At 44.2% G+C, this 24,421-nt stretch overlaps 1 protein-coding gene across 1 annotated transcript in view; it reads right to left on the bottom strand.

Annotated features, from left to right (window-relative positions):
* BUB1 (BUB1 mitotic checkpoint serine/threonine kinase) overlaps positions 1-24,421 on the bottom strand; it is a 640,511-nt gene that overhangs the window by 116,597 nt on the left and 499,493 nt on the right. Inside the window, exon 25 of the mRNA XM_069234708.1 lies at positions 22,838-23,064. Coding sequence (XP_069090809.1) covers positions 22,838-23,064 — 227 coding nt within the window. The remainder of the gene's footprint in view (positions 1-22,837; positions 23,065-24,421) is intronic.

Genomic DNA, 24,421 nt, shown 5'->3' with positions numbered 1-24,421 from the left:
TTAATGTTTCTAATCACTGGTTCGTAGTCTTGAAATGCTGCCATTTACTGACTGCATTATGGAGGATTCGAGGAAAAGCAGATAGACCAATCAAACCAGAAACTGAGGCAGAATCATAGGCCAATACATTCCTCATCCACGGCCAGGTGCTTACCAAAGGTGTAGAAAAAATCACCTACGTTACTCTCACATGTATTCAGGACTGAGGGTCTTCTCAAAATGGCAGCAGTGACTGAGCGGTCCACGAACACTGTTGCTCCTATAACTACAGCCGGTTAATAGTTTATAGCACAGTCTTATCAGCAGTGCAGTCTGTTCAAACAGTGGATAACGTGATGCTGTTAAAGTCTAACCCATCCTCTCTTTTCATGAGTAGCACACAAGAACTGTGTCCTCTTCGGAACTTACTTGTGTATCTTCTTTAACTTAGCCTGGTGGGATAAACACTGGACGATTAAGTTCCATTATTTGCTGTAATAACAGATTCAGTGATGGAATGATCCTCCACGTGGAACCTAACCCCCAGGGGAGAAAGCATGTAACCAAGGGCCTGACGTATGAAAGGGTTTTACCCATTCTGAGCCTACAGTGATATGTGCCAATACAAATGTCCCGAGTTCTATTCCAACTAAGATCTTACCTGCTTCCCTTTTAGTACGTTCTTTTACATTTGCTACCGTTCAAAATCTTCGGTGAGATATGATTAAATAGTTTTAAAAAATGAGAGAATTCTGCAGAATTCTTTCTAATGGTACCCGAGGGACAGTACTAAGACCACATCTACAACTTAGCCTCTAGAATTAAAAATATGGTAAAGAAAGATTTCCCCAAATTCAGATGGTACAAAGGTATATGTTATATGGAGATGACTGTCTGTCTTGCATTTTCTATCTTTATAAGCGAGTGAGATGAATGCAAACATCTGAGACCCTTGCTTTAATGCCTTCTCAACAATTGCGACCTTCGTGAATATATTCGGTGGCATGGAAAGCCTAAAAAGAAGAATAAATGGATAGTGTTGTTCTAGCACAATAAAAGTGAATAAAATGGTTATACCTGTAAGAGGTTATTCATGTATGTCTTGCAAGTCTATTGACACTATCCAGCCTTCCCAGGAAAAATTCTGTAGGGTAGCGATCAAGATAATCACTGGAATTTCATTTCTGATCAAATGGGGGTGCGGCTTGACTGGGCGGAGAAATGGCTTCCTGTTCATCTCCAGCAAATCCAGGCACTCCAGAAGGTTTACTGAGCCTTTGCTTTGCTGAGGCGTTAGGGAAAAACCTAAAAAACACCCACAAGAATCTTAACTGCACGGAGGAAGAGACAGGTTTTCCCAGGTCCCAGGATTTCACACCGCAAATCTTTGTACTGGCACCAGAAAAACAAATATTTGATTGTGCAGGCCATGCCAGGCATTGAGGCCTTGAACAGTCAAGCTCCGAAAGCCCCATCAGCTTTAGTGATTGGCAGCAGCACGAGGGGTGGAAGAGTAGGCTAGTCCACAACTGAACTGGTACCATGTAAGTGCCTCACAGTCTTGATAGGACCAAGTTGGTAGGGTTGTATACTGGGCAGCAGAGACCAACAACTACGCAGGGCAATAAAGGCTGGATGGAGGTGTAGCATTCCCATTCTTGTTTCTGCAGGCTCCACAGTGGCAATATAAACAGAATCAACGAGTCATGAGGATTATGTTTGCTGAATTTCTTAAAGGACATCACAAAGCCATGAACACCACTAATCCGCCCATAGAGCTTGTCACATCCCCCCTCCGCTACACCCCCAGGCCCCCCAACACCATCCGGACGGCATGACAGTTTGAAATGGTCAGTAAATGCCTTGTAACCCCAGGTACATCCAAAGTTTGATTGGAAGGGGGAGATATTGATTTTAAGATGGGTTCAGAATACCATTGCCCTAGACAATTATCAAAACACTTAGGTATCCTATAGCCGTCTAGCTGACCTCCACAAATTATATCAGACAAGAATTCAAGAAAAACTCCCTTCATTTTTTTTTTTAGTAGACTTTTACCACTCTATTAGTGGCATGTTTCATCATTGGGTCTCAGCCTGGTCTGTATAAACCAGGATGGGATCGACCATATTGCAGGAAGCACTTTTGATATTTATCTGATTGGTTTCAAAGAATAAACACAAGCCCCCCAAAAAAAGACGTTGATTCTCCCTCAAAATCACCTACACATCTTACTCTAGATGATGTCATGGAAGAATTGCGTGCACTAAAGCCCTTTATGATGGACACTAATGCCTCTTTGCAACGTATTGAGGAGCAATGGTCCCAACACTAACAACAAATTTGTACTCTGGAACAGAGAGTCAGTAACCTTGAAGATTGTAACACTGTCAATCCTCGGATCTCCAAGGACATAGCTCAACTTAAAAGGCTTACTGAAAACTTAGGAAACAGAAATAGGAGAAATAATCTTCGCCTTTATGGGATTACAGAAGGTTTGGAAGGCTCTAACATGATTGCATTCCTTCAAACAGCAATACCTTCAATTCTTCACTTGACTTCTACCTCTCCCCTCTCTATCCAACGAGCACATCGTTTAGGTCCACAGACTTCAACTGGCTCTCCTGCACATCCTAGAGGAATTATTATTATTTTTCTCCAATTTACTGACTTGATGCAAATACTCTCGGAAGCCAAAAAGATGGGCTCTTTGCTATGCTCAGGTCATAAAGTGTTTTTCACACAAGACTTCTCTCCTGATACAGCTGCACGTCGCAAACAGTTTTTGGACTTACATCTACAACTAAAATCCTTGGATATTCAATATGGTCTTGACCCATGCCTTTTTAAAATTACATTCCAGGACAAATCTTACTCATTTGAGGAACCTTTAGCATGACAAACTTTTATTAACCAACACAAAACCGAAGCAATGGAACTAGGAGCATCTGCAATTACTTGAAGATATAATTTAATTTGTCTTTAATGTCCTTTTTTTTTTTTTCTGGACAGTTTAATAGTAATGGTTATGTTTAATATTTATATCCATGGTTTTCCTTCTCTGCATCTTCTTATTTTTATATATATATATATATATATATATATATATATATATATATATATATATATATTTTTTTAGATAGTGTTCTTTGTGCAATCCTCATGTTCCTTTCCCAACCGTATCCCTTTCTCACCATCCAAATTGTTCTCCTACACGTTCCACTGGTAAGCTTTGATTTTTATTGTTTTTCATGTCACACTCCTTTACTGTAGTTATTACGTTATTTGGTCTCCTGAATGGTACATTTTTCGTTTGTATGTTTTTTTTTTTCTTCCATGAAACTCGCCTTCATATGTTCTAATATCTAATATCACTTTTCTTGTGCTGAAGCCACTCTTGCCTGTCTTTTCAGGTTCTCCGCTGTCCCTCTACCTTTCGGGGTATTCACTTTCTATCTTCTTTTCTTTAGCTTTCGTGGACTTTAGTCCCTGTATTGCCACATCCATGTATATACAACTTCTGGAGGTCATCTACCTCCTTTTCTTTTTCTTTACTATCTTGTTTCTTTCCCATTTCTTGGATTTTGCAAAATTGATATGCCTAGTTTTTTTCCTTGTTACAGCAGTTGTTTATTAATACTTCTTGTTATGGAACTTAGAACTGTTACTTGGAATGTTAAGGGGCTTAAACATCCCATTAAACGTCAGCGTGTCTTATCTCACCTTGCTCGTTTGAAATGCCACATTGCTTTGTTGCAAGAGACTCATCTCAACGACTCTGAGGCAATTAAGCTTAAAAAACAATGGGTGGGGGACATTTTCTACTCCCCTTCCATCACAAACAAAAATGGGGCAATTATACTCTGTCATAAATCTCTCAAACCTACCATAATTTCACAGCATCAAGATACAGAAGGTCGCTGTGTACTTGTTACATTTACAATTGACAATATTTCTCTTACTATCCTAAATATATACGGCCCCACACATCCGGATCCAAATTTTTGGAAGAATCTTTCACATATTGTCTCTGAACATTCCTCAAACAATTTACTAATAGGTGGTGACTGCAACCAAATACTCGATCCATTTTTGGACAGACGATCCACGTCACGTTTCATTCCACATGCCTCCCACAAAGCTTTTAAAAACTTTATTTTACAGCATTCTCTTTCTGATTCCTGGAGATTATGCAATTCCGATCTCTTGGAATACTCTTTTTATTCTCCTACCCACCATTCCCATTCTAGGCTTGATTATATCTTTCTGAGTAAAGGTTTATTGCAACATATGGTCAACTCTGAAATCAGTGCTATTTTGATCTCAGATCACACACCTGTGATTACTGACCTTGATCTTTTTCTTAAAGGTTCTAAAACATCTTCATGGAGGTTTAATAACTCTCTACATTCAGATGCTACGTTTATCGCTTCCTACAGTAAGTTTATAGAAGAATATTTTCACATCAACGATAGTGATCAACTATCATTTCATTTTGTGTGGGATGCATTCAAAGCAGCCTCTAGGGGTTTGATCATAAGTTTCGCTCACTCAAAAAAAAAGTCTGCTCAACAAAAATCGACTTCCATACTTGAAAAAATAAAGTCCCTAGAACATGAATACTATACTCACAAAACTAGTAAATCACATCTTGAAGCACTAGTCTCAGCTAAAATGGAGTTTAACCAATATACCACTGAACAAGCATGCGGCACCCTCCTGAAAATAAATGCCAGATATTATGGTGGTAACAATAAAGCTGGTTCTCTTCTAGCTCAATATTTGAAACAAAGAAAAGAAAAAACAACTATTAAATCTATCACAGATAACAATGGTGTTAAACACTTTAGAGATAAAGATATAGCATTGTGTTTCGCTTCTTACTATAAGGACCTGTACGCTCCAGAACACATACCAACAGTTGAATCTCTCAACCAATATTTCTCTAATCTCAAACCAAGAGACCCATTGCAGATTGACCTCTCATCTTTAGACCAACCCCTACAACTTACCGAACTATATACATCTTTACAATCTCTCCCCAAGGGTAAGGCTCCAGGCCCAGATGGCTTCACAGTAGAATTCTTTATTCAGTTTGCTAAGTCTCTTTTCCCCCAAACTCTTTCAATTACTTAATCACTTTATAATGTCAGGTTCTGCATCTGGCTCATTTACGGAGGCCATGATTTGCCTTATTCCAAAAAAAATATCTGGATGCGACTGACTGTAAAAATTTAGACCCATATCTTTAATTAATACTGATTGTAAACTCTATGGCAAAGTTTTAGCTCTCCGTTTACTCCCATATAAACCTGACCTTATTGATTCTCATCAATCTGGTTTTATCCCTAATAGAAATGTAGCAGATAATTCCCGTACTTTTAAAATATTATTAACAAGGCATCTAAACTTAAGATTCCTCTGGCAGCTTTATCATTGGGTGCGGAAAAGGCCTTGGATAGGGTCTACTGGGGTTTCTTGTCGAAAGCATTGGAATGGCATGGACTAGGTACTAAATTCCGACATTTTATATCCATTCTTTATTCCTCACCATGTTCCTCGGTTATAACAAATGGTATCCAATCTCCTTTTTTCCCTTTTAAAAGGGGTACTCGTCAGGGATACCCATTATCTCCTTTACTATTTATTTTTGCTCTTGAACCTTTTCTATACCAATTAAAAACATCTGAACAATTTACAGGGTTTCAAATTAATAATGTACACATCAAATTTATGGCATATGCTGATGATATTCTTTTATTCATGCCTCACCCTGACATCTCTTCCTGCATTCCTGCATGAGCTCAACTTATATTCTGATGTATCTGGCTATAAACTTAATTAATATAGACAAAACAGTGGTCTTACCACTTAATGCTCATTGCACTGGCTCTGTATTCTTTGATGAAGGATTATCTTGGAATTCTTCTAAGATTAAATGCCTGGGGGTATGGTACTGCACTACTCTCAAGGATACATTAAGGACTAATTTAGAAATCGTATCTGCAAAGCTTGTAGATCTCACACTGAAATGGTCTCCGTTATATCTCATTTGGTGGGGCCGCTTGGACACCATTAAGATGATGCTTCTCCCTATCATTAACTTCTTCCTTATGATGCTTCCTGTTGGACCTGGCTTTTTGACAGGGACATCCCCAAACTTTTTGCCTCCTTCCTCCTATTTTTTCTGACCTGTTGTTGTTGGCTTTTGACCTCTGGGCACTTTACCACTGCTAACCAGTGCTAAAGTGCATATGCTCTCTGTGTAAATTGTACTACTGATTGGTTTATCCATGATTGACTATTTAATTTACTTGTAAGTCCCTGGTAGAGTGCACTACATGTGCCTAGGGCAGGTAGATTAAATGCTACTAGTGGGCCTGCAGCACTGGTTGTGCCACCCACCTCAGTAGCCCCTTAACCCTGTCTCAGGCCTGCCATTGCAAGGCCTGTGTGTGCAGTTTCACTGCCACTTCGACTTGGCATTTAAAAGTACTTGCCAAGCCTAGAACTCCCCTTTTACTACATATAAGTCATCCCTAATGTGTGCCCTAGGTAACCCCTAGAGCAGGGTGCTGTGTAGGTAAAAGGCAGGACTTGTACCTGTGTAGTTATATGTCCTGGTAGTGTAAAACTCCTAAATTCGTTTTTACACTACTGTGAGGCCTGCTCCTTTCATAGGCTAACATTGGGGCTGCCCTCCTACACTGTTGAAGTGGCAGCTGCTGATCTGAAAGGAGCAGGAAGGTCATATTTAGTATGGCCAGAATGGTAATACAAAATCCTGCTGACTGGTGAAGTCGGATTTAATATTACTATTCTAGAAATGCCACTTTTAGAAAGTGAGCATTTCTTTGCACTAAAATCTTGTTGTGCCCTTCAATCCACGTCTGGCTAGGTTTAGTTGACAGCTCCTTGTGCATTCACTCAGACACACCCCAAACACAGGGTACTCAGCCTCACTTGCATACATCTGCATTTTTAATGGGTCTTCCTGGGCTGGGAGGGTGGAGGGCGTGCCCTCACACAAAGGACTGCCACACCCCCTACTGGGACTCTGGCAGACAGGATTGAACTGAAAGGGGGCTTGGTGCATTTCTTAGAGACTCTTTGAAGTCACCCCCACTTCAGAGGCACAACTTAGTATAAAACAGGGCCTCTGCCCTACCTCATCAGACACTTGCTGGAGAAGAAACCTGAACCAGAAACTACATCCTGCCAAGAAGAACTGCCTGGCTGCTCAAAGGACTCACCTGTCTGCTTTCTACAAAGGACTGCTGCCTTGCTGTTGCCCTGCTGCCTTGCTGAACCCTTGTCTGGCTGTGAAAGTGCTCTCCAAGGGCTTAGATAGAGCTTGCCTCCTGTTCCTTGAAGTCTCAGGACCAAAAAGACTTCTCTCTTTTACTTGGACGCTCCGTGCGCCGAAAATTTCGACGCACAGCTTATTTCGCGGCGAGAAAAACGCCGCACTCCGACGCTGATCGACGCGACGCTCTTGGGACGATCGAAGATCCGACGCACGGCCTCGCAAGGACAACGCCGCCCGACCTCTAGAGGAGAAATCGACGCAACGCCTGCCGTGAGATCGTAATTTCAACGCGCAGCCCCGCAGATCGAAGTCTAGAGGAGAAATCGACGCGACGCCTGCCGTGAGATCGTAATTTCGCCGCACAGCCCCGCAGACCGACGTGCAGCCGGAGAACAAGCAGGAAAATCCACGCACAGACCCGGGACATCTGGTAATCCCCGCGATCCACAGAAAGAGACTGTCCGCGCGCCGGAAAACGACGCCGTCTTCCCCGCGTGGAAAATAACGACGCAAGTCCGTGTGTGCTGGGGAGAAATCGACGCACACACCCTTTTTCCACGCACCTCTTCCTTTGTGGCACTCTGAGGAGATTTTCCACCAGAAACCAGGTACTTTGTGTTTGAAAGAGACTCGGTTTACTTTCTAAAGACTTAAGACGCTTTATATCACTTTTCAGTGATATCTTTACAAATTCATATTGCAACTTTGATCGTTTTGACCTGAAGATACCCAGATAAATATTATATATTTTTCTAAACACTGTGTGGTGTATTTTTGTGGTGTTATGCTATGGTGTTGTATGATCTATTGCACAAATGCTTTACACATTGCCTTCTAAGTTAAGCCTGACTGCTCGTGCCAAGCTACCGGAGGGTGAGCACAGGCTGATTTGGGATTGTGTGTGACTTACCCTGACTAGAGTGAGGGTTCTTGCTTGGACAGAGGGCAACCTGACTGCCAACCAAAAACCCCATTTCTAACACTTCCTATTAAGATACCTAAAGAACAAGTTACTTACCTTTGGTAACGAGGTATCTGGTAGAGACTCTATCTAGCTGCAGATTCCTTACCTTAGAATTCCCTGGCATCAGCTTCGAATCCGGAGTTTTTTGTGAGCAGTACCCTGCGCGTGCGCCGTCGGATGGCGTCGTTCAGATCCGCGTGCGTCGACCAGCTATGCGTGCGTCGCCAGCGTGGTTGGAGTCGTCTATGACGTCACGGTTGTCTATATAGACGCCGTCTCGGTGCGCGTACGTTAGTTCTTTTCCACAACTTCCCGCGCCAGAAGCACAGAGTCATGGAAGAACCAACCAATACACTTTTAACCTCTCTGACTGTTTGGAGAAAAACACTATCATGTCTGTAAGAAAGGCAAAAAGTTGCCAAAATGAAACACACACATATATATATATATATACACACACACACATATAAACACAACTGTACATGAGAAACAATTCCCCAGAGCGGGGAGGCTTGGGTGGGTGTAAGGAATCTGCAGCTAGATAGAGTCTCTACCAGATACCTCGTTACCGAAGGTAAGTAACTTGTTCATCTGATAGAGACTTCTAGCTGCAGCTTCCTTACCTTAGAATAGATACCCAAGCTATAACCCATGGTGGTGGGTCTGAAGGAGATTTTTATTTTTATTTTTTTTATACAAGGAAGTCCTGCAAGACACAACGGGCAAAATGCCCCTCTCTCCTCACCTGACTGTCCAGGCAGTAGTGCTTCGCAAACGTGTGTAAGGAAGCCCACGTTGCTGCCTGACATATGTCCACCACCGGTACGCCACGTGCCAACGCAGTGGTAGCAGCTTTCCCCCTAGTGGAATGAGCTCTCAAGCCCTCGGGAGGCTGCTTCTTCGCCAAAGCGTAGCATATTTTTATGCAGAGAACGACCCAGCGCAAAATGGATCGCTTCTGTACTGCCCGACCCTTCTTTGCACCAACGTACCCCACAAAGAGTTGGTCGTCCACCCGGAACTCTTTAGTGCGGTCAAGGTAGAACGATAACGCTCCTCTTCCTTAGAGGGATGCAGTGGTGCAAAGAAGGTGGGCAGGGTGATATTTTGACCCAGATGGAAAGGGGTCACCACCTTGGGGAGGAAAGAGGCACGAGTTCTCAACACCACCTTCTCAGGATATATCATGAGATAAGGAGGTTTATAAGATAAAGTCTGCAGCTCACTTACTCTCCTGGCAGATGTAATTGCCACCAAAAAGGCTGTCTTAATAGTGAGCAGCCGGAGAGGACAGTTATGCAAAGGCTCGAAAGGAGCACACATAAGGTAGGTAAGAACCAGATTAAGATCCCACTGGGGCATAACGAAAGGCACAGGCGGAAACAGATGTACGAGCCCTTTCAAAAATCTCTGTACTATAGGTGATTTAAACAGAGATGGTTGATCAGTCAACTGAAGAAAAGCCGATAAGGCTGCAAGATAGCCCTTGAGAGTCCCCAAGGAGGAACCCTGCTGGGCAAGAGACAAAATAAACAAAAGGATGTTAGACAGAGAAGAAGAAAGAGGATCAATAGACCTCTCTGAACAATAAGAAACAAAACGTTTCCAACGGCAGGCGTAGATCGACTTAGTAGAGGGACGCCTGGCTGCCAGAATGACATCACAGACCTCGGGAGGGAGGTCATAAACCATCAACTGTCGCCACTCAATCTCCACGCATGAAGGCGCAGAGTTGACAGGTTCGGGTGGAGAACCTTCCCCTGCTGCTGCGACAGAAGATCCTCCCGAAGAGGCAGCCTGATTGGAGGACCGATGCTCATTTTGAGAAGCTCTGGATACCAAACTCTCTGTGCCCAATCCGGAGCCACAAGGATTACTTGGGCCCGGTCGTTCTTGAGAACTCTGGGCAGAAGTGGTATAGGCGGAAAGGCGTACAGGAGGCCTGAACTCCACTCGTGTCGAAAAGCGTCGCCTAGCGATAGCCCCCTTGGAAACTCCAACGCGCATAACTGCTGACATTGCGCGTTCTCTGCGGAGGCGAACAGATCTAACCAAGGCTCTCCCCACTGCTGAAAGAGTCCTTGCGCCACCTCCGTATGGAGACACCATTCGTGATCCTCTAAGCATTTTCGGCTGAGTTAGTCTGCTCTGGCGTTCAGAGAACCTGCCAGGTGTTGAACCACCAGGGTCATGCCCTGCTGTTCCAGCCATGTCCAGAGACGTAAAGCCTCTTGACAAAGGGTCCACGACCCCACACCGCCCTGCTTGTTGCAGTACCACATTGCGGTAGTGTTGTCTGTGAACACCTGCACCACCTTCCCTTTCACAACAGGAAGAAATGCTTTTAATGCTAGCCGGATCACCCGAAGCTCCAACAAATTGATGTGGAGCCCGGATTCCGCCGGAGACCAGTGACCTCTGATCTCCACCTCCCCCAGATGGCCGCCCCATCCCAGAAGTGACGCATCTGTCACTACCGTTAGATCTGGTTGGGGAAGGGAGAGGGGTCTGCCCTTGACCCACTCGCAGTTCACTAACCACCACTGCAGATCTTCCGCAGTCCTCTCCGAGATCTGAACTACGTCTGTAAGATTTCCCTGATGCTGTGCCCATTGGAACTTCAGGTCCCACTGCAGAGCCCTCATGCGCCATCTGGCATTCTTGACCAACAGGATGCAGGAAGCCATGAGTCCCAGCAGCCTCAGAGTCTGTATCACCGAGATCCAGGATAGAGGCTGAAACATCGGAATCATAACCTGAATATCCTGAACCCGCTGATCGGGAGGATAAGCCCGATACTGCACTGTGTCCAGAACAGCTCCGATGAAAGAGAGCTTCTGAGAGGGAGTCAGGTGTGACTTCGGCACATTTATAGTGAACCCAAGCGAATGCAAGAGGTCCGCCGTCGCCTGGAGGTGGGTGACGAGAGCCTGGGGCGTAGGAGGCTTCAACAGCCAATCGTCCAGGTAGGGGAAGACAGAAATCCCTGACCTGCGCAAATGAGCTGCCACCACCACCATCACCTTTGTGAACACCCGAGGGGCACTGGTGAGACCGAAAGAAGCACGGTAAACTGAAAGTGCTCGTGCCCACCTTGAACCGCAGGTAACATCTGTGGCTTGGCAGGATGGGAATATGGAAATACGCATCCTGCAAATCCAACGCTACCATCCAGTCTCCTTGGTCTAGGGCAGACAAAACCTGAGCAAGAGTGAGCATCTTGAATTTCTCCTTCTTGAGGAAGAGATTGACGTCCCTTAAATCCAAAATAGGGCGAAGGCCTTTTTTATTTTTGGGAATCAGAAAGTAGCGGGAATAACAACCACTGCCTACTTCTGATATCGGGACTCTTTCTATGGCTCCCTTGGCCAAAAGAGCCGAAACTTCCTCGCGGAGCAAAGCTAAATGGTCCTCCATCAGCCATTCCTTTGTCGGAGGGATAGAAGGAGGGAAAGACTGGAAGGGAAGGGAGTAGCCCTTCCGTATGATCTGCAGGACACACTTGTCCGTGGTGATGGAAAACCAGTGAGGGAGATGAAAACGAATCCTCCCCCCAACTGGACGGACGTGATCCAGCAGAACCACACTAGCAGGGCTTGGTGGAGGGGGGCTGTGTAGCGGCCGACCTCTGGCCAGACCCTCTGGGTCTGATGGTACCACGACCACGTCCTCTTCTGGGATGCTGTGAAGCCTGAGGACGGTGGCTAAACTGTGGCTGGCGTGGTACCACACCCCTCCCGAAGCCTCGGAAGGGACGAAAAACAGACTGCTGTCTTGCCGGCGTTGAAAGGCCCAAGGATCTGGCCCTGGCTCGAGAATCCTTGGACCTCTCAAGCGCGGAGTCTGCCTTTTGGCCAAAAAGGCGAGAGCCATCAAAGGGCATGTCCATCAAGCTGGACTGAACATCCCCTGAAAAACCAGTGGAACGTAGCCAGGCGTGGCGACGAAGGGCCACTGACGATGAAATCGCTCTGCCCAGCGAGTCAGTCGTATCCAAGCCACACCGGATTGTAAACTTGGCTGCATCTCTCCCATCCTTTACAGCCTGGGTGAGTGTGTCCCGCACGCCCTCCAGGACCTGGGGAAGCACTTGCGCCACCGTATCCCATAAAGTATGGGAATAACGGCCCAATAGGCAAGAGGTGTTTACAGACCTCAATGCCAGGCTGGAGGAAGAAAACATCTTCTTCCCAAGCTGATCCAGCCTCTTGGATTCCCTATCCGGGGGAGCGGAAGGGAAGGCACCACGTGAAGTAGAGGCTTGGACAACCAAGCTCTCAGGAGTGGGGTGTTGTGTTAGGAAACTAGGGTCGCTGGGAGCGGGTCTATGGCGGCGACCGACCGTCCTATTCACAGGAGCCCCTGAGCTGGGTTTGGACCACGTACCCAGAAGGACATCTGTAAGAGCCTCATTGAAGGGCAACAACGGTTCCGATGTTGACACCCCTAGCTGAAGCACTTCTGTCAGGATATTTGTCCTGACTGGCACCGTAGGCAAATCTAGGTCCAAGACCTCAGCTGCCCTACGCACCACCATAGCGAAAGAAGCCCCCTCCTCCGTAGCCACATTAGGAGGAGAGAGCATACCAGTATCTGGAGATGTGTCCAGTCCACTGGCCTCCCCTAGATCCACATACCAGTCCTGTTGCAAACCTGATTCTAAAGGGTCCTCAGACCCCTCCCATTCCTCTCCTGCGTCTGGCTGTTCCAAATAATGCTCAGACAATGATCTGGACCGAATCTGCTCCGTCGAATTTGGAGTCGACGTCGTACGACGTCGCTCCGGATCATCCGGAATAAGGATGGGGCTGCCACAGGTGGGCGCCGGTGGCGGAATCGTCGATGTCGGACCCGGCGCCGAAGGAGGTCGACTGTGTGAAACCGGCGCCGGTCCGGATCCGTTATCGGATCCTGAGGTCCCCAACGGCGCCGAGGCCGAAGCCGCCGGCGTCGAATCCAAAGGGGCCCCTGCTAACCCCGCGGGGCCCGAAGACCCACCCGAGGGTACAGCCCGCTCAAAAACGAGACGCATGGCCTCGTAAAATTCTTTAATTTGAGTGGGGGTCGATCCGGTCCCTGGAAAGGGGGGGAAGACGCGGAGGCGACCCTGGCGACGGCTCCGCAGAACCGCGCTCGGAACGTCGACGTTCCCTAGACGCCTCGTCGGTCGACGGGCGTGGCGAGGACGAAGTCCGCTTGGACTTCTTCTTGTGCCTCTTCCCTTCCGATGACCTCGAGTGCGAGGAAGAGGACTTGGGGCTCCGGGAGCGGTGCCGCGACCTCCTCCTACTGCAGGACCGTGACCTCCACGGAGTCGCGCCGACCGAAGACAAATGTCGGGCCGCAAGAAGCTTAAGGGATCTCTCCCTCAAGGCCTTCGGCGCCATGGCCCGACAATCGGAGCACGAGGTGGAATCGTGGTCCTTGTCCAAGCACCAAAGACAAACTCGGTGCGGATCCGTCACCGACATGGTGCGATGACACGCACCACACGGCTTGAATCCTGTCTTTTTCGAAGACATGACTCCAAACAATCAAAAAAAAAAACGTCGACAAACCGTCGAAGCAGGGTAGCTCTTTCCGAAACTGGCTTAACCGGCGCGGAAGGAAAAGAACTGACGTACGCGCGCCGAGACGGCGTCTATATAGACAACTGTGACGTCATAGACGACGCTGGCGACGCACGCGGTGCTAGTCGACGCACGCGGATCCGAACGACGCCGTCCGACAGCACGTGCGCAGGGTACTGCGCACAAAAAACTCCGGATTCGAAGCTGACGCCAGGGAATTCTAAGGTAAGGAAGCTGCAGCTAGAAGTCTCTATCAGATCTATTTTTTAGTTCAATTGATAAAATTCTATCCAAGTTCCTGTGGAACGGTAAACAATCCCGAATCTCTCTCTCGAAATTAAAACTCCCTAAAGTACAAGGTCGCGTTAATTTTCCTGACTTTATAATTTATCACAAATCTTTTGGCATTAAGCAAATACATCCCTATTTATCTACACTCAATGATGCCCTTCAAAAGCTATGGTTCTCTTTGGAAGAAACATTTATTTCTCCCTTTTCCCATAAACACATATTTATGTCTAACCCCCCAAAATTCTGGTTGCCCAGCACTATCTCCCATTCAGTCAACTTACTGAAACCTTTTTTTATTTTGCATCTTACTCCCATTAATAAATTCTTTAACAGTACTATTTGGCACAATAGTTTGCTTAGGAAACAAGGTAAAACCTTGTGTTGGAAGGCTTGGATGACTAAAGGTATTCTTCTCATTTCCCAATTATATCATAAAGACTCTATCATCCCTTATACTACTCTCTCAGTAATTTATAATCTCCCTATTAGCATGAAATCCCAATATATCATTCTTTCTACTCTAGTCCAAGAGGCCCTCAATAAACTTATACATCATAATCATTCTTCTCTTGCATCATCTCCACACCCGATTGTAATTTCTAATTATCCTAGGGCAGCTGGAATTTAGAAACTTTTAAGAACGTCTGTTTCACCTAGACTCAAATCACCTATTGAGACATTGTGGGAATCAGATCTTGGTGTTTGGCCAACTTATTTATGGGATAGAAATATGTTATAAGATACATTCCACTGCACGCACTGCAAGCCTCACACAGACCCTATATGTTTTTTATAATAGACTTTTCTACACTCCTGTACGCCTTTACAAACTCAAACTTGCACAAAATGACAATTGTTGGCGCTGCCACACTCAGCAGGGTACTGACTTTCACATGTTTTTTTGCTGTCCATCCCTATCTACTTTTTGGTCCTCAATATGGTCTCGCATTTCAGCAATAGCTCAGATCTCCTTACCAATGTCATATGAATTACTGTTTTTGGGTGGCATACACGATATCTGGAGTTCATTCAGGCCTCTTGGAAAATTGGTGGACCTTTTGCTTTCTATTGCAATCTCTATTATTACTTCTAACTGGAAATCTTCAGAGAACATTACTCTCAGACAGTGGTGGAATTCTGTATGTTATCATCATAAACTTGACAGCTACAAGCTTGATTCAAAAGGAACTTTCTTCAAACGTCATCAGCTATGGTTGCCATTAAGTAACTATCTCTCACGCACTGCGAAGGAAATGGATTTTCCTCCTGTTTTTCTTCTTATATATACTTATTTCATCTTACATTCGCTGTAACTAATGTCTATTACCTCTCTCACCACATGGCTATCACTTGATTCCCTTCTCTATCCCTATAGCTCTTCTCCCTCTCCCTTTCTTCTTTCTTTATTCAAACTTGGAGTCTTTGATACTATATTGCTGCATATGCCTAATTCATTTACATGTTTAATATGCATTTAGAAGTATAATATTCCTTATGCATATATATTCACAACTGCATTTCTCTGTCCTGGCAATGTTAAGTTAATGTTCTTGTATTTGACTCAATAAAAACATTTTAAAAAAAAAAAACTGAAAGGAAACTCAGTATCCCATTATTCCACGTTGGTAAATCGTGTGCCATTTAACTGGTTAACAGTAACACATATAGCCCTATGGAACGGAAACATGGTGATAAGATGGACTGTAAAAAAATATTTCGTGTTATACCTTTTTTTAGTGCAGCAATCCAAATTAAGTCACTTATAGTTATTTGATTCACTGGCCGACAATAGTGTGTCGATGTAGGAATCATTAAAGTCAGTTTCACAATACAACATGACCAATACTCACTATTCTTGAGGAAGAAATCCAAATACAATAAAGTAAGTGACATTAGAGCATTGGAATGTTGCAAGCTTTACTGAAGACAATGGAGTAGCTGCAGGCTTATAATGGCTGGTATAAGTCTTCTGCATCAACATTTCAATGGTTGTCTTTCTGTTTCTCCCATTTTGTATTTTGAACATTCTACCCTGAATTGGTTGAAAGTTCTAATAGCCTTATAGCCCGCCTGCCTTAGGCAATGCTGGCTGTTAAAGACCATCTCCCTCGTTATAGGCCCTTACCTTTGGTTGGGCCTATAACTCTGGTTCAGGGTTTTTAATAACCGTTAAAGGTGCTCAGCAGGGGCTATAAGCCTATAATGTTGCAGCAGTTCTACAGAATGAGTTATTCTGGCCCTGTAAGATGTCAAAAATGTTGAACATTTTCAAGATCCAGTTTAAAGAATGGGAATACTTGCATGAAGACTCTGCAAGTAGGAGTATCCATTACAATAAAACATTTATTTGCAATACTGCTAGAAGCAAAGATGGCAGCCAGGTCTTGGTTAGGCCTTTTCACGATTTCCTATTCCTGCTCCACAGGTGAAGTAATTGGTAAACACCAGGGTTGTGTTGCATGCTAATTTTCAGCTGTGAAATATTTGTCCAGGGCAGAAACTACTTAACCAAGCCAACAAGTTATTTGTTTATTTTCGTATAACACTTTGTCAGCAAAAGGATAGGGTTTAATTACTTTAGTAAGGCTTCATATTGTTTAGGGTGGGCTTTAGCTTAATGTCATGCTTACTCTATTAAGAGGTTGCACATGCTTTACACACTGTGTCCATCTCAGCCTGGAATGAAATTACAAGGATTGATTTCAATGCTTCAGAATATTAGGCCTCACTTTGGGGAAACTTAATTTTACTAGTTATCAAGGACCTTAACAAATAATATAATTATATTTGGTAATAGTCTTTCTAGTGGATACTTTAACTATCTGCAGATTCCTCACCTCTTGAATCTCTTCCAAGGCACCAGAGTGGAGCCAGAAAAATTGAAATAGCAATCCTTAATGAGTAGGCCGCACCCTGTTCAGACACAACAAGGTTGCCTTCCTTGAATGTAATATCATGTAGATGTATTTAGTCAGCACCACCCTGCACACGGATATCAGCTCCAGTCCATGTTTACACCATCGTAGGCAGAGACAAAATTGACAAATCTTACAAGAATACAATGCAGAAGCTAACTTAGCACACTTTTAAATATGCCAGTTTACTCCTCAGAACAGGGAGGCACGCATGGCGGTGAGGAATTTGCAGGTAAATACAGTGTGCAAAAGAAAGCTCATTACTGAAGGTAAGTATATTTGTCTTCTGATGGGTAATTCTATCTCAGGATTTCTCACCTATCAAAACAATAACAAAGCAGTACTCCTGAGGAGGTGTGTTGGAGGAGAAAGTTTGTTCAATCAATAAGCATGGTCACACAGACTCAAGGTGCCCATCCCTTCAAATCTCAGAGACAAATCTGTAATACCTTGGAAAGATGTGTACCGAAGGGCATGATCTATTCCAATCAAAGTCCAAAACACAGCACAAAATAATCTTGTTTTTACTGGCAGAAAGCACCAGACACGCTCAGGAACACATTAAAATAAAAATAAAGTGAGCAAAACGTAATGCAGAAAGTAAGGCAACTGGAAATTCTTTCATGGCCGTCCTGTCGTCTTTTGCTAGCACTTCAAACCAGGACCTGCCAGGAAGGACAAGGTCATACTCAATGTAAAACTCAGAATTCTGTAAAGATGCAGGTGGCACAGCTACTCTTCCCTCTTTTGTAGGCCACAGAGGAAGACAGAAAATGGCAAAAGGGGGAAGGAGAGGATGCCTACATTAGGAGCACCAAATTTGTCAGAGTGATGCAAAAGATGGATGCACACCAACCAAGGTAGCAGCTACCAAACACATCAGAAAGAGGTGATGACCAACAAAGATGCAGTCCGAAAGTGAAACAGTAACAAAGGCAACTATGTACAGAACTGAATTGAGACCCATAAGAGAACAAACATCAACACAAGGTTCTACTGAGGCATGACAAACAGCAAGGAAGAGTATACGAGAACCAGCCAATACAAAGCAAACAAGGAGAACTGATCAGGTCAACACACCCCAAAGCAAAGCCTTACACGTTCAAAGAAAACGTGAAATTTAACACAAATGGCAACCCCGCCTGAAGAAAAAACATCTTAGTGAACAAAAACATAATTTGGCCCATGACTACAGTATGCAGTGACAGTAGGAGAGCAAACCACCAAATGTTGATTGCACCAGAAGGCAGAGCAAAGCAGCTCAGATTGCCTCCATCTGTCCACAGACACAACACAGTCTCAGGAGGCTTGAAAGAAGAACCGTGACCTGCTATAGCAAGAGTAAATCCATCAGAAATGGATTTGGACATCAGACAATCATAGCAGATCTCAGAGCCACCCACTTCCCAGCAGACACAGCAAGATTAAGGTCACCTTCACTCTTTTCTGATAATGCAGGATCACAAAAAAGGGAGAAAGCATGTAATCCAATTGAAAATTCGGCCCAAGAGGAATTCTGTACACGGAGGCCCAAACAGTAGGAACAGAAGGGACAGTACAATGGTGGGGAATGCTTTTGTGAAAGGGAAAAGACCCACAGTAGGGTATCAGACTGGAAAGGATGGACTGAACCATCTGAGAAAAGCTGTCTGTTAAAACTGGCCCTCTATGCAGGGTTACCCCAAAATATTTTGTCTTCACACTATACTTTATTTTGCTGAATTTGTTTTTATTGGCTTAGGACTCTTGTGCTGTTTGACTGCGGTGAAGTGCACAGAGTGCTTGTGCTCTCTTTGTAAAACATGGTAGAATTAGCTTACACCCAATTGGCATATTTAGTTTGCTTGTAAGTTCCTAGTAAAGTGGTACTACATGTGACCAAGGTCTGTAAATTAAATGCTACTAGTGGACTTACAGCACTGACTATACCACCCACTTAAGTAGCCCTTTAAACATGTCCAAGGCCTGCCATTGCAGCCTGTGTGTGCACTTTTAAACTGCCATTTTGACCTGGCAAAAAAAAAAAAAAAACCTTTGGCAGGCTGAAACCTGCCTTTTAAATACGTGTCACCCTTAGGATAGGCCCTAAACAGCCCACAATGAATGGTGCAATATATTTAAATAGTAGTACATGCAAGTTAACGTTTTATATGTACTGGTAGTGAAAAACTCAATTTAATTTTTGACTACTGCAAGGCCTGCGTTTCCCATAGGATAACATTAGAGTTACCACACTACATTTAATAAACTGTAACTTCCAAATAGAAACAGGTCACTAGTTCATGTTTGGTGTTTTTGAAATTATAATGAAAAATCCTCTATGGTAAAGTTGGATTCTAAATTGCAATTTTGAAAAAAAAACTTTTAGAAAGTTGGCATTTTCCTACTTAAGCGATTGTGTGCCTGCAGCCTGGCTCTCGGTCACATGACTGGGTGTGGGTGACATGCGGGTTGTGTGTGTTGCTCCTAGATAGCAACACAATACAGAGCTTAGGTGTTTCCCGGATTGTACAATCACTGACAGGATGGAGCTGAGCATAGGCCTAATAATACTGAACAGGCGGTGTCCTGTCTCTACACAAATGGATGCATACACCCTGGAGCCGGGGGGAGGGGGGGGACCACAGACACCAACTCTTCTGGAACTGGTGGAGAGTGCCAGGATAAAGGACAACTGTCCTGCTGAAAGAACTGTCTCTGCTGGACTGCTGCCTTGTCGGATTGCTGCCCGAGTCAGAGGGACATGGACCTGCACCTGAACCCAGGACTCCCAAAGTGACCCCAAGGGCTAGTCTGCTGATCTCCTGTTCAGATCCACAAGGACATAATAGGCTTCCAACCACCTGAACATGCACCCAGATCCAGCTGGAGCAAGAGCCTGAGGTCATGTCCCCCTCCACTGTGAACTGAACTCTTAGCCGTGGAAGGGGAAGGTACCTTGTCAGTGGGACTTACCTGGTCCCTGTATCCAACCTGCGCTCTATTGCAGTCGGCTAGAACTTGTGACTTTTACCCACTCTTGCACAACTAGATAACTATGTATGACACATTGGGTTTTTTGCGTGCCATTTTTACCTAAATCTTAAAAATTACATATCTCTTGTTCTACTGGCTGGATTTTTGTTGTTTTGATCTTGATTATTTTTAAATTAAATTTTGCTGTATTTTTATAAATTTGTTGGGATTTTTCTTGTGTTGGGTTTTGACTTTATTACTATTTGAAGTGCTGCATAAATATTTTACACATTGCCTCTGAGTTAAGCCTGACCGCTCTGTGACTTCATTCTGACAAGGATTGTTGTTTCTGCTTGAGTAGGGTTTCACCCCTCTCAAAACCAGCAACCCAATTTCTTACATTGCCACACATGATCAGTGACAATGCCAAATGGGACAGTCCACCCCTGTGTGCAGCTAACAGGTCGGAGAAAGTTAGCACTGCCAGAAGACCAGACTGAAGACTAGACAGAAGACTAGACTCTAGAGTACCCTTTGAATTTTACATACTACCCATAAAACTCAGCTACTCATTGGTATTGGCTTGTATGATGGCAGAACTGAAGGAATGGAGCACACCCGTGCCACAAGGGACTGCGCTACACTACTGGCAAAACCACCATCTGTCAAAGGGCATGGGAGCAGCAAGTCAACAGGCGCATGGCATTGCACGACAAGAGAGATAAGCCGACCATTGAAAACACTTCCTGTCCCATTGTCTCAACTGTTTGCCTCCATGAGGTATAGAGCATTGAAAAGGTTTCAGATTACATTTGGAGCTAGACTCTCAGGCAAAAGATGAAGATAACAATTTTGGGTCGTCTTTCATGAAAGCCCCAGACTGAAGCTTGCATGAAATGAAAAGGAGGTCCAAAGCTGGCTTTAACTGTGTTTCTCCCAGGCTAAAATAGTACTGGATCAAGTTAACTCCTAATATGGGTGCAGACCCCACAACATGGAGTACACTGGAGCCCGCACTGATACCGCAACAAATGGAAAATAAGCAAAATCAGGAATACCAGATCTGGAATGGTGTCAGGAATATCAAATGGGTTGATTGACCCTAAGGTAGAGGGTGCCAGAGACAGAAGACTTTTAGATCTGATAGTTATCCATGAGTCAGAAGTTGCAGCAGGGGAAAAGGCCAGTACACAATTAACAAGGCCTGCAGGGGCACGTCCAGGAGTCAGAAAAGTCAAAAGTGGGTCTGGCAGTATCAGGACACAGCAGGAGCTGCACCTGGCTCATGTCCTCGGTAACAGAAAGTTAGGCCTAAGTAGACACTGCAATCAGATTCTGAGAACAGGCCTGTTGGCCAGATGACCTGCCTGGCCAATGGAAGAGAAGTTGAAAGAATGAAGAACCACTTGTTTAGTCCGTCCTATATTTGATGTAGGAGAAAAATTTCTCTGGGGACAAAGTCTCCCTGAGCAGATCTTAAGAATGGCATCTGTGACAGGACCTGCAGAGGCAATGACTGCTGCTTGCTGGCTTAAGACAGAGAAGCTCCCTCCTGTTACGTGATAGCAACCAAATGCAAAGCCAGACTGAGATATGCGGATTGATATTCCAAGGGCATGGATGCTTGAGTGTGGAGGGCTAACATCTTTGAAATTCTTACCCTTCCAGAAGGTGCATTTCTCTCCAACGAGCAGTGCAAATACAATTTGAAGTGAAAACTGCGGCAGAGAGCAACATAGGATCCCCATTGATGGGTGCAGAAAAAAAGGAACTAGCATCAAAGTCCTGGAGTGGCACCACATACGGCTCATGGTGTCAAATCAGTCTACTGTGCCACCTCTTGGTACTCATTTTAAACTTTAGAGGTAGGCGATCGGCCGGTAGAAATAGCCATAAAAAAGAATGGTTTAATTCAGATCATCATATTCAAACAGGCGATATCATGTTACATGAGAAAATAAAGCCATAGGCTCTGATGCAGGTGCATTACTTGTTACATATGCAATATCAAAGATTCAGGCGCTACATTCATCGCTCTTGAAGAGATAATAAACTTGTTGATGGTTTAATTTGGTCTCCCTGTACTAATGCATAATAAAACCATAATTATAAAAAGTTAGTGCACGGAAGAGAGTGATGAAGGGCTATAATAAATATAGGATACTTGACATTTATGTAACGACTGGAACTTGACTAAGATAAGGATGCACTGAGTTAGCCACAACTTAAAAAAACAGTATTCTAATATTAGCCATCTTTATACAAAGTCTTACTACAAAAATTAGAAAAACTGTTCAAGACAAATGACGGATGCCAAAGGAGCTGTTAATATAGATCATGGTGCCATTCCAAAAGACAAGTTACCGGGTGTTACAATTTAGGAGGCACTATCTTTTCACTACTGTTTGGAGTAGAATAAATTCGAAAATAAATGGTCAGGACCCACTGCGGCATTACTCTAAATTCGAACAATTTCACATTACATATAGTGTACGTCTTCATTACTTTATGCAGTCAGAATTAGCAGTTTAAAAGCTAAGAAAAGGTTTGGTGATACAAGACTACCCAAAAGTGAACGCATGATACGGGGCTAGGAAACAAGTGTGTCAAGCATCAACCACATTAAGAAATAAAAGTGTGTATACAAATGTTTCAGTTACCAGTCAGGTTTTGATATGCAGTCTCACAGCTCAGCAAGTCCAGAGGAGAAAACAGATTGGACACTTCAAAGTCGGAGCCTCTTGGAAAGCGGAACATGGTTAGCTGCTTTAAGCTTAAGACCAAGCCAGTCTATGAACTCTTTTCAGTCATAACAAGCCACTGTGAACCATTAATTGACAATTCTATATTCTACCTTGAGCTTCTGCAGCACGATCGACATCCTTTTCCCCACTTGTGATTGGCTGCAGCACAGTATTTTCTGTTCTGGTACCAAAATCGGAAAGTCTGCAGGCTGGCAAGCTATGCTCCATCTGCTCAAAGTGTACTTCTGGAAACTTTCCAATCTCAGCTTGGTGGTTGAACCCAGGGAATGATGCAACAGGCTGCGCACTCATCGAAGGATGCTGCTCTTGAAGAGGACTGCAATGAAGAAAACAGAAACAACAAAGCAATTCAATACATGAAATAGTCTCCACGTTCATAAACCGTTGTCATTTATCACAATTCTTTACTCCAGAGTGCTACAGAACACTTATGTCTCATTTCAACTACTAGGCACATAACTACAATACATAGGCGCCAAACTGACAACAGGTTTAACACAACTAAAACAAAACGGTACAGGTATTCTGTTCTTCGTAATAAACTGCTCGTTAACATTGGTAAAGCAAAAGAGCAAACCAAGAAGATGAGAGGTGTTCACATTAGTGTACTGATACAATCAAGGTGGAGACTAAGAACGCCTCGTTAGAGCATAAGTTCTCTAGATATTCCTCGGCCAGTACTAGGCCACAAACCAAAAAATGAACAATCCTCAAAGCATTTGGGTATAAGGGGGAAACATATTGGCTAGTTCGTAAAGAGACAGGAAGGTCACGTTTTGAGTGCTCCTTCATGGAGAGAGGAAAGGACAGTGGAGGGGGAAGGTTAAGCAGATGTGTACTTGCGTGAGCAGGATAAGCACGGGGCAGGGTAGCAAGCTTGGCATCTCCATTTTTTGGGTCCTTAAAACGTCTACTGTCTATTTCTGGTGCAAAGAGCATAAAGCATATCACAATTCAAGGAGACAGTTCCCGATTGTTTTGGTTCTGTCTAATTTTAGAAGGCTTTGTAGTTTATGGGGCAAGAGTATCCTCAGCTCCTTTGCTTACACACAAAAAACACTTACCATTCCCATAGCAAACTCAAATGTACGGCATTTCAAAAGAACAAAAAGAAAACTTGTCCTGGCATACGAAAGAGGAACGTGGCTGGGTAGAAGCATTCCTGAGAATATTCAAGTTATATGACAAGTAGTGGCGAAGCCAATAGGTCTTGCCTATGCAAGAGCTATTGGCTTTGCCAATCTGTTTTAGCCATGTTGTACACTACCGTGGCTGCTGTTCAGCATGGCCAAAAGTTAGTGACGGAGAGCCATGTGGAATGTTGTAGAGTGGAATGCCAAAGAGTGGAGTACATTACTGTAGAGTGGAGAGGCAGAGTGATGTGTATTGGAGTGGCAGAGTATAGAGTCGCATAGTGGTGTTGAGTGGGCTGGTGTAGAGTACATTGGCATAGGGTGTTGCAGAGTAACATGGCGTAGAGTGAAGTGGCACTGAGTGCATCGTCACCAAATTCAGAGGCATAAAATGCAGCATCATAGAATGCAGTGGTGTAGAGTGGTCCATAGCAGAATACAGTGGTGCTCATTGAAGTGGCGCAGGTTAGAGTGAGGCAAAGGACCGTGGCAGAGAGTAGTCAAGTGACAGAGTGCAGTAGCGTAGAGTGGTGCAAAGTA

The sequence above is a fragment of the Pleurodeles waltl genome, chromosome 5 (genome assembly GCF_031143425.1).
Source record: "Pleurodeles waltl isolate 20211129_DDA chromosome 5, aPleWal1.hap1.20221129, whole genome shotgun sequence".
Lineage (NCBI taxonomy): Eukaryota > Metazoa > Chordata > Amphibia > Caudata > Salamandridae > Pleurodeles > Pleurodeles waltl.
This window is presented reverse-complemented; position numbering and strand designations above follow the sequence as displayed.